This window comes from Lipophrys pholis (genome assembly GCF_963383615.2).
Source record: "Lipophrys pholis genome assembly, chromosome: 9".
NCBI lineage: Eukaryota > Metazoa > Chordata > Actinopteri > Blenniiformes > Blenniidae > Lipophrys > Lipophrys pholis.
Window position 1 is genome coordinate 25,954,270 of NC_137639.1, and position 11,179 is coordinate 25,965,448.

At 41.7% G+C, this 11,179-nt stretch overlaps 1 protein-coding gene across 1 annotated transcript in view; it reads left to right on the forward strand.

Moving 5' to 3' along the window:
- LOC308114433 (dynein axonemal heavy chain 11) overlaps positions 1 to 9,535 on the forward strand; it is a gene marked incomplete at both ends in the record, with an annotated part of 35,899 nt that extends 26,364 nt beyond the window's left edge. Inside the window, 18 exons of the mRNA XM_080471306.1 lie at positions 54 to 176; positions 2,337 to 2,541; positions 2,699 to 2,863; positions 3,076 to 3,216; positions 3,396 to 3,566; positions 3,985 to 4,107; positions 4,189 to 4,382; positions 4,457 to 4,605; positions 4,687 to 4,814; positions 5,169 to 5,396; positions 5,527 to 5,718; positions 6,692 to 6,820; positions 8,013 to 8,255; positions 8,334 to 8,516; positions 8,599 to 8,714; positions 8,871 to 8,983; positions 9,055 to 9,195; positions 9,288 to 9,535. Of these exons, the coding sequence (XP_080327432.1) occupies positions 54 to 176; positions 2,337 to 2,541; positions 2,699 to 2,863; positions 3,076 to 3,216; positions 3,396 to 3,566; positions 3,985 to 4,107; positions 4,189 to 4,382; positions 4,457 to 4,605; positions 4,687 to 4,814; positions 5,169 to 5,396; positions 5,527 to 5,718; positions 6,692 to 6,820; positions 8,013 to 8,255; positions 8,334 to 8,516; positions 8,599 to 8,714; positions 8,871 to 8,983; positions 9,055 to 9,195; positions 9,288 to 9,535 (2,992 nt within the window). The remainder of the gene's footprint in view (positions 1 to 53; positions 177 to 2,336; positions 2,542 to 2,698; positions 2,864 to 3,075; positions 3,217 to 3,395; positions 3,567 to 3,984; positions 4,108 to 4,188; positions 4,383 to 4,456; positions 4,606 to 4,686; positions 4,815 to 5,168; positions 5,397 to 5,526; positions 5,719 to 6,691; positions 6,821 to 8,012; positions 8,256 to 8,333; positions 8,517 to 8,598; positions 8,715 to 8,870; positions 8,984 to 9,054; positions 9,196 to 9,287) is intronic.
- Positions 9,536 to 11,179: the final 1,644 nt, after the last annotated feature.

Below are 11,179 nucleotides of genomic sequence, written 5' to 3' on the forward strand. Positions count from 1 at the left end.
AGCCTCAATTATTTTTCTCCTTGTTTCTATTTTTCTACTTTCTTTTGTCCCAGGTATCTGGAAGTGATTGAACAAGCTCTTGTATGCGGTGGAACAGTATTGATAGAGAATCTGCCAGAGAGGGTAGACCCAGTCCTAGAGCCACTTCTCAGCAAAAAAACAATTAAGAGAGGAAGGTTAGTACAAAATCACCAAGGTATTTTCACTTTTATGTCAATGACCCCACATAAAAGGAAAGATACCACCAGGAAACATTTTGCTGTGCAGAAACGTGTTAGCATGGAGTGTTTACCTAACAAAAACATTTGAAATCAATGAACGGTTTTATATCCTTGTTCATATTTAAGTCAATATGACCACAACCTGTGTCTGTGTGTCTGTGGTGTTTGTAGTGTGAGACATAGAGGACAGATTTGCCAGATGGCTGAATCTCACAGAGCATTGAAACACCAGTAAGACATGACTGAATGCATTGTTATTGCTCACTCTTTAGATTATAAATGTATTTGCAGGACGTGTTCTGAATCCCTGACGCCGCCATATTGATTGACCCCTCAAGAAGGGTGATAGATGTATATTTGTGTGTTCATATTCTTTGGGTGTGATGAATATTGAACAGTTGAGCTTCCATAGAAAAGCTGAAATGAGGACAGTCATGGTTATGTATAAGGACTCCTGTCTTCCGCAGAAAGCTGGCAAGAATTAAGTGGTCCTCCATCATTATCAATGACTCCATTTAGCTTTAATAATTTCAAAACTGATAGGTGATTTTTTTGACGTGGTCCAGCATACCTTCAGCCTAACATCACTGAATCGAGTTTAGATTAAATGAAAAGGGCTTGTTGCATCCAGATTGTCTTAGGTGCCGTGTTATTATGTGCCATTCACTGGAAGGTTTTACCTTACCATAATTCTTTTTTTTTTCAATATATACGAATAAGTCACATCTGCCTTCAAAAATGACATTTGTTCGACACAAACCTCGCTGAATTTAAACACGTCTGCTTCACTCCCCACAGTGTAATCCACTTCACAAATATAACAGTACCACCAAAATATCTACTCCATAAAAACCACTTCCACTTATCCTCAAAAAGAAAGAAATCATGTAAATTTCATAAACTGCACAACTAACAGCGGAATAAATAGAACATACCACATATTGACATTCTGCTTTGATTTCTCCCTCAGAGATGTTTACATCTTGCTCGGTCTGATCCATGTATGACCATGAATATTGAGTGTCTTGTATGTTCATTGAGCTTTTTTTTGAAGTCCTGTCCATCCAGACCTAACTATTTATCTTTGTAAATCTGATTATAAGTTTATCCCTTGTAGATGACCCACACACTTGTTTCTGTCGATGATTAATACAACCTGCTGGGGCAGCCTTGATGGATCTGGTAGGGCTTCTTAGCTGAAGTTCATTAATAATTGGAATGTTGTAGAGTGTGAAGTAATGAATACTAATTATTCCTTTCATGGCTGACGGAAGACTACAAGCCAATCCATCAGGAAGGACTTTAATTTGGTGGAGTAATGGTTCTATCAATAGTACATTAATTCTGGCTTGTGAAGATATAGAGTTGAACCAGACCCAGGCCACAAGGAACCTGTGCCATAAAAATTGGGGCCTTGCCTGACACCCAAGGGGTAATTAGAGATAAATGAAAAGCCACCAGGTTCGTCAAGCCACTGCTAATTTAATTGAAATGCAGGAAGAGATAAATATTGGCTGGTGTGGTGATAATCTTTCATACTCACTCAAGAATATTTGTCTACAGTACAGGTGGTATTTGGAGCCCGTCTGAAGTTGGAGTGCAGGAAAGGTGTGATGCTGAGCTCAAATAGGATCGAGAAGTTTTTAGGAAAAGTTTTCTTCAAGAACAAAATGTTTAGCGGTTCGAGGCGGCAGTCTAAGAACAAGATAAAGAATGAGTGCGGGGCGGTTTGTTTGTGATGTGCGCTGCCATCCAATTAGTGATATTTCTAATCATATACTCATACATTTGCCACTTTATCACCTTGTAACTTGACGTGATAACTTACAAAAGAGAAGACATCACCGTCTCGGGAATATTTACTCTGGATTTTGTGTTGACATTGAGATGTTTTCTGTTCCAGTCAAGATTGAAAAAAATAATCATGTTTTCAACAAAGTGAGAGATTACAAACAATCCCTCAAACCATTCAGTTTGAGTCAGGGTTGTCTCTCGAAGAGAAGTTATGGCTTTTGCACCTGAATTGCTCTTCCAGTACTGTCAGGAGTGATGTTGGACATTTTGTTGTTTGTCAAATACTTTTTTTTTATTGATAAATTAATTCCTTTTATCCAGGTACATTCTGATTGCGGGAAAGGAGTGTGAATACAACAGTGACTTTCAACTCATTCTCCACACCAAGCTGGCCAACCCACATTTCCCCCCTGAGCTCCAGGCCCAGACCACTCTTATCAACTTCACAGTGACTCCTGTGGGGCTGGAGGAGCAGCTGCTGGGACAGGTGGTGGCCCGAGAGAGGCCCGACCTGGAGGCCCTGAAGGTGATTCAAGCATATTATTGCTAAACTTATGTAGACTTTGCAAAGCATTTCATTGTCATGATATAGTGTGGGTTTTTTTTTTTGTTTGTTTTTTTTAATTCTACCACATTTAAAAAAAAATAAATCTAAACTTTGATGTGTACTTTTTCATTGAAAGATGCAATTAACCACCCAGCAGAACCACTTCAGAATTGAGCTCAAGAGGTTTGAAGACGACCTGCTGAGTCGGCTCTCTGCGGCTCATGGTAATTTTCTGGGTGATATTTCTCTGGTGGAGCAGCTTGAGAACACCAAAACTACAGCTGCTCAAATCCAGCACAAGGTAAGGTTATTATGCCAAAAGAGAGCAATGCTGTTACTTTTTTGTCTCTCAGGTGTTTTTTGGGGCTTTTTTTTTAATGTCACACAACAGTAAGTGCCTAATTTTATTGCATCTTGCTGTAAATGACATGTAGTTAGGGATATGTGTAATGAGAGGGTTTTGGAGCATGACTGAGAGCCTAATAGCTCATTTTGTGCAATTGGAACACACAGGTGGTGGAGGCCAGAGAGAACGAGACAAAGATCAACGAGGCTCGAGAACTATACCGCCCCGCAGCTGAGAGAGCGTCACTCCTCTTCTTCATCATCAATGACCTCAGCAAGATTAATCCCATGTACCAGTTTTCTCTCAAGGTGAAACCTTTAGCCCCAAGCGATACATGTTGTTTTGGGCTGTTTTCCACTATGTGATCAAATGTAACTTTTTGGTGCTTTCTGCAAACTCTGTATATTAAAATAACCAATTTTGTTGCCTGTTTGTTCTGTGTGTTTGCAGTCATTATCAATTTGTCCTCATTTTATTTACTTTTCAGACCTTCAACTCGGTGTTCCACAAAGCAATGGAGCATGCAGAATGGGACGAGGATGTGAAAACCCGAGTGCACACCCTCACCGAGGCCATCACCTACTCTGTATTCCTCTACGTGAGCCAGGGCTTGTTTGAGAGAGACAAGTTAACCTTCTTGTCACACACTGCCTTCCAGGTGAGGGACTCAGGACCGCCTCAGAGGTGGGGCCTGCTGTCATCCTCATCAATCAAACTACTTTTCTGCCCCCACATTAACTTCAATTAAAAGCAGTCCGCAATACCATACGCTGCTATTGATTACCTCTCACACCTTGCTTCATGGCTGCTGTTCACACAGTTGGTTCTGACAAGGGGGTTGGTTCTGATGGCATAATGCAATTATCTGTCATTGTGCCAACTGTTTTCATCTTAGAAATTGTGCCACTCTGAAGGCTGCCCTTCATGTGACTATTTTACATGCGGAAACACTTATTCAGCCCGTGCAAGTTCACCTGATTGTTTTGGCAGTTTTCTTGCACTTTTTTTGGAAGTGACTGAACAGAGATCAATACTTCATAGATCTCTACAAACTACTTTTGATCCTTCGCCCTCAGATTCTGCTCAAACAAGGTTTGATTGATGTTCAGGAATTTGGCTTCCTTCTGCACTTCCCTGTGGAGGCCAACAAAGTTAGTCCAGTGTCCTTCCTCTCTCCACACGCCTGGGCGGCCATTAAGGTACCGTGTGTAGAGCATAAACTCCACATGTAACAGGTGAAAGGGTCATGTGATGGATCAGTACTTGTTGTTTCGTGACAGATGATTTCCACACTGGATGACTTCAGTGGACTTGATCGAGAAATCGAGAGCTCGCCGAAGCGCTGGAAGAAGATCGTTGAGTCCAGTTGTCCTGAAAACGAAAGGCTTCCCCAGGACTGGAAAAATAAGAGTTCCCTCCAGAAGCTCATCATCCTTAGAGCTCTGCGTCCTGATCGGGTGACCTACACACTCCGGTCAGTGAGTGACTGAGTTATATGCGTATTTCCACTTAATTTACGTCACTGAGCTTCTTCACGTCTCCCGGCAGGAAATTTGTGGAGGAGAACATGGGAAGCAAGTATGTGGAAGCTGCACAATTAGAGTTTGAAAAGTTGTACGAGCACAGTGGCACTTCTACTCCTGTGTTCTTCATCCTCTCTCCTGGAGTGGATCCACTCAGAGATGTAGAGAAAATTGGTACAACTCAAACCGTTTGTTCATAATAAAGTCTTCATTATGTGGCTTTTCTTAAATCTACTAACTACTGTGTCTGTGCAGGCCTGAAGCTGGGATTCTCTATTGAGCAGGGCACTTTGCACAATGTGTCCCTGGGACAGGGGCAGGAGGAGGTCGCTGAACGGGTCCTCAGGACTGCATCTAAACAGGGACACTGGGTCATTTTACAGGTAGAGAATATTATTCAACGAGAAGGTAACTGTAGAGATGTCCGGCTGCATTTCCAGCCTTCCTGTAATGATATTATCTGACTTCCAGAGCAGGGCAATAAACTCAATTTGGTTCAATAAAAGCTGTAATTGGCTACATGAGCTCTTTTATAGAGAAGTGTACCGCCAAGTGACTCGGGAAGGATTTCTTTTTTTTTTTTTTTTTTTTTTTTTACTAATGCAGAACATAATTCCTTTTTTTTTTTTTTAATGAAGCTTCCACATTTGAATACAAGCCTAGTAATAAACTACAATAATTAATATATTCTTGATCCTGTTTCATAATAAATTTTGTACATGTCTCTTTTTTCTCAGAATGTACACCTATTGGCTCGCTGGCTGCCTTCTCTGGACGCCCTCCTGGAGACGGCAGCCATCGACAGTCATCCCACCTTCAGGGTTTTTATGACGGGAGAGCCGGCACCGAGCCCCGAGCAGCATGTAATCCCCAGAGGCATCCTGGAAAACTCCATCAAAATCACCAATGAGCCACCCACTGGCATGAATGCCAGTTTGCACTCAGCTCTTAATAACTTCAGTCAGGTTTGCATCTTTCTAAATGTTATGAGGAAAAGAAAAAAAGAAAAAAAAAAAGCGCCTTACATTTAACATTTGGCATGTTTTGTCTTCTGCTTTCACTGCAGCCTCTGTTTCTTGTTTTGTCTCCTTGCAGGACACGCTGGATATGTGCTCCAGAGAACAAGAGTTCAACTCCATGTTCTTCTCCCTTTGCTTCTTTCATGCTTGTGTTACCGAGCGCCGCAGATTTGGTCCCCAAGGGTGGAACCACAACTATCCCTTCAGCACCGGAGACCTCACCATCTCAGTCAATGTGTTGTACAACTACTTGGAGGCCAACACTAAAGTACAGCATTTCAAATACAAAAATACATCTATTTCTTTTTATTCTTTCGCTTCACTTCACTTCTTTTTTTTTTTTTTTTATATAAATGGAAAAAAACTTTTAATCTGTTTTCAGTACTTCCTTCTCAGTTGTGAATATTTATAATGATAATGGTATTTGTAGTGGCATTATTGTCAGACAGCGATGTTGAATTACTATGCAGTGTTTCCAGTTACTTATTGAAATCTTTTGTTCCACTGTTATTTGTGAAAAATGTTCAGTCCCTTCTTTTTTACCGCAATTCTTCTCTTATAACTATGAACACGCAACATATAATTTAGCTTTATTTCATGAAGACAAAAAATCCATTCTTGGGGTTGCTGCACCCCTCACAACTCCTAATGCTTTTCTCCTGGAACTCCTATTACTCTGGTCATAACCAATTATGTCTCCTAGGTATTCTGCCCTCCAAAAACGAATGTCCTTCATTATGTTAACCAAACAGTAACCTGTATGTGCGTATACAGAGAATTCATTAGGAGGGCAATGAAGCGTTATCCTAAATGTAATTACATGCAGCCAATGTGACAGTTCACAACGCTACATAAGTGATCACTGCAATTAGAGCTGATGAAGGAAGCAATTTGCAAAACAATACAGGTACAAATGATTGTGAACCTACAGCTTTTGTAATTTGTTATGAATCACAGGTTCTTTTCTTCCTCCCTCACCCTCACGGATCATAATCTCCTGCTGAGGAAAAAAGGCTCTTCTGTCATACATGAGTTCAGTGCGTGTAAAGAAACATAATTCTGTTATATTTCCTTTCTCGCGTCATTATCAGAGGCGCTAACATGGAAAGTGATCCAAATGTTATTTCTTGACGTTTGAAAGGAAGGAAAAATGTCAATAATTGCTTAAACTTTCCGTGAGATGACTTGAAATTTTTAGATGATTCTTTCTGTAGGATTTGTCTAAACAAAGTGTCTCTCAGTCCATGCAGGTGCCTTGGGAGGACTTGTGCTATCTTTTTGGAGAGATCATGTATGGAGGACACATTACCGATACCTGGGATAGAAAACTATGTCAAACCTATCTGCAGGAGTTCATGCATCCAAAAATGGTAAGTCGGTTGCCATGTTAGCGGGATCTCTTCACTCATATATGTTTGGTTTGGTTTCAACATAGCTTTTAATTTTTTTGTCATTATTTGATTTACTTAAACAGTTTTAGCATTTAATAATAAAAAAAAAAGAATTGCAGATATATTTTATAAAATTTTATGATCCCACAAAGTGAAAAATAAATGGAGAGTTGCTCAGTTTCTTTGTATTGTTGTCAAGGTAAACGGTGCCCTCTTGGGATAAAAAACTAAACTGCAATTTCACTCTTAAATAGAGACATTGTTGTTGCCCATTGTAACGCTACATATTTGACTGCTTGCAGCAGCATGACACTCGACTGCATGGATAGTTTGGGAATTGTTTTTCATCCTGAGCGTGTGTTGAAGTGGTTTATCTGTTTCACTGTCAGTAGAGATTGATAGGCCTTCTGCCACTTCCCCCCCATTAGAGCAGATTGGATGATGAGATGGGAATCAATGTTTCACTGTCAGTGCTGCACAAAGCGTATGCATGTAGTGTTATCATACTGAAATAATTATTTTTACCACAAATAATTTTTTTAGTTTTCAGCAAAAGTCACATCAAACGAGGCAAACGGCAACAACAGTGATTCAGTGATGCGTGATATCTGTGTGTGATGATAATGGAGAGGGGGAAAAAACTGAACAGTGTATTTCCCATATTTGATATTACTGGCTATTGTCATGATTTAAGAAGATGATATAATAATTGGGAGAGGTATATGAACGCTGCAACCCCATGTGGACTCAGCAGGGGATGGATGGATGGATGGATGGATGGATGGATGGATGGATGGATGGGTTTTAAAAGATACTCGTTAGTCATTAATGAGTGTGAATAATAAAGCAATACTAAATAGCAAGCTGGAGAAATACAATGAATACACCCAACAGTTACACAAGAAATGAGCATAAAGTGATCTGAGGAGCTGATGGGGGTCAAGGGTCTTGCTCACTGGTGACCCGTCCACTGTGGGAATTGAACCTGTGAACTTCCGATCCCACCACTGCCCAAATCTGTGCACCACCCGGGAATTGAACCCGGGTCACAAAGATGGGAATCATGCATGATACCACTACACCAGTGGCACTGATGCAAAGACTTGGTAATTGTCAAATGAATTCCAAAAGTAACAGACCAAGTTCGCCTGCATCTGATTTTCATCCACAGTTTGAATCGGAGCTCCTCCTGTGCCCGGGCTTCCTGGCTCCTCCATTCTTGGACTACATCGGTTACCACAGTTATATAGACAGACATCTCCCACCTGAGAACCCGACTCTGTACGGACTGCATCCAAACGCCGAGCTGGAGTGCCTCACCGTCACCTCAGACAGCCTCTTGAAGACTCTGCTGGAGCTGCAGCCGCAGGACTCGTCCAGAGGAGAGGGGGCCACCCAGACCACAGATGAAAAGGTAATGGAGGTGGGGACCGGCAGAGATTACCTCCACATTACTTTGACACGCCCCTAACATGCCTGTTGTGTTTGTCAGGTGACGTCTATAATTGAAGACATCCTTGACAGGCTTCCTGAGGAATATAACATGATAGAGATGATGACAAAGACAGCAGAGCGAAGCCCCTACACCTTAGTGTGCTTTCAGGAGTGTGAACGCATGAATCTTCTGCTGGCAGAAATCAGGAGGTCACTCACCGAGCTGGATCTGGGCCTGAAGGTAGTTTATTGTGGGGGTGTATCGTAAACCCTCCTCTGTCTTGTGTTTTTTTTTTTTTTCCTGAAACTGTGTCTGTTCACAGGGTGAACTCACCATCTCCTCCAGCATGGAGGCTCTTCAGTCTGCACTTTTCACAGATTCGGTTCCAGACTCCTGGGCCAGATTGGGTTATCCTTCGACTAAAACACTGGCACAATGGTAAATTCTAAATTGGCCTTGTTTTAGTATTTTGATGATGTTTTCCATAACATATTTTCAAGTAAAAGGAATTTAAACAAATGAATAAATATCTTCAGTCATGATGATCTTCTGCTAATACAAAATAAAGAAATAAAAAAAATCTTCATTTTACAGGGTGAATGATCTAATAAGTAGCTGTCATGAGCTGGACAGCTGGACTCAAGATTTTGTTCTTCCTGCTGTTGTTTGGCTCTCGGGGCTTTTTAATCCTCAGACTTTCCTCACTGGTGAGCTTCAAGTTTGCTTTAAGTTTTTAAAACTAAAATTTCTACTTACTCGCACACCTGCTTGCTTGTAGCCGTGCTGCAGAGTATCGCTCGTAAGAATCAGTGGGCCCTGGACAGGATGACTCTGACTGTGGATGTGACGAAGAAGATGAAGGACGATTTTGGACACCCCCCACGGGAGGGAGCCTACATCCATGGACTCTTTATGGAAGGTCAGAAATCAATAATATAAGTTTTCATAGTGATGCGTTGGTGGAATAATAATCTCTCTGAGCGTCACCAGTCATGTCCGTCATCCTCTCAGGAGCGCGCTGGGATACTCAGTCAGGAGTCATCGCCGAGGCGGTTCTGAGAGATCTGACCCCCGCCATGCCGGTGCTGTACGTTCGAGCCGTGCCCGCGGAGGAGCAGGAGCTCAAGAGCACGTTCGAGTGTCCAGTGTACCGCACCAAGCAGCGTGGGCCCACATACGTGTGGAGCCTCCACCTCCGCACCAAACAGCCTCCCGCCAAGTGGATTGTAGCAGGAGTCGCACTGCTGCTGTCCGTGTAAGGCGACGCGTCACCGGCGATTTAGAATGTCAGTATTTGTAATATCAGTATTGCAAACATTTTATATTTATTCAGAACACTATTATGTTAGATAAGACACAATAACAATGTTGTATTTCTGTGATTGTTTGTGACCCGGGATTTGTTCAGGAGCGTTCCATGGTGACCTATAGCAGTGAGTGGCTCCGTTGTAGATCTGAAGTGGTGATACACGTTCAGCCGCTGTTGAACCTGTTGTGTCTGTGTCCGACGCTGTTGAACCTCTCCCCCGAGTCTGGCCATGATTTGTTGGGAGCTTATGTCTCCATTTTAGACCATGTAATTCTGGATAGGGAGCATATTTTATTGGAAGGTCAGGATTAAAAAAGCTCTCTGGCTGCCCTCTACTAACTGAATGATACACAATGCTGTCTGGAGGGTTCCCGGACAGAATTCCCAGGAGATGATGTGCATGGCCGCTATTGACTTTTAAATGAGGTGCATTTGACATTGACCTTTTTGTGCGGCGGAGGCAGAATACTAACAGACTAGTGTAATTCATTCAGCCGAGCCTGTTGGAAAAACCTATTCAAAGGCACTGATAGCTTTGTATGAGAAAGCAACACATTAGATTACCCATCCTTTATCTGTCTGCACTCTCTGTTAGCATCTGATTAAGTTAATACGAACCAAATAAAACCTATAACTTTGAATAAGTGTAAAAATGCTGATATCCTGCCAAAAGTGTTATCTTTTAGGACAGACTTCATTGAAGTTGATTGAAAACTGACCAGAGGGTCTGATTAGACTTTAGAGTTGTGAATATAATAGATTTGTCTTGAAGTCTTGTGCATTAAGAGGAGATGCAAAGTCAAGGTTAAGATTATGTTGCGCAGTATTACGCTCAGTAAGATACATTTGAGCAGCTAAAAATGTTTAGAGATGTTTTTTTGCAGATGTTGTCCTGGAACTATTTGAATCGAAACTCAATATACTCGCAGAAAAACAAAACAGGTGCGATGTAGTCTGCTAACTTAAACAAATGACATTATCATGTAGAAATTAGAGGCAGTAAGTTGCAGTTTTGTTTTTTGTTTTTTTTTTATTAGAGAGGGGTTTAAATCATCCCTCTTATCCGCTCAAATAAGATTTTCTCCAACGCTAATAACTGTTGTGTTGCTCTTAATTTCTCCCTGCAGACAGACAAATGGAGGATAGAGAATTGATTCGATGCATTGTGTCGCACAGGGGAAATGAAGAAGCAGTCTTCCTGTACTTTCTCTTCATCTGCCTTCTCTTCCTCTCATTAGTGTGACACAGCAGCCAGCCAGTCATTTGGTGACAGGGAAATGATACAGTGCCGGCGGTGTTTGGGAGGAAATTTCAGGGTACGGGGCCAAGCTCAGCGGGGGTCGTGACACAGATAGTCATGTTAAAAGGCCAAGCAGGACACCTGGTTAAAGTCAGAGAGGGCATCAGGGTCACACCTCCGCTACTTTTCACTGAGAGAGGACATTGTGTCTTTGCACAAAAAGCTCTTAAAACATACACAGAGAAGTATAGCCAGGGAGAAATATGATCATCTCTGCACAGTGTTATGTTCATATTCAACAAAGGGCGTTGATTAAAGACAAAACCCACAAGGGGGCGCCATTGCAGGCCGTAG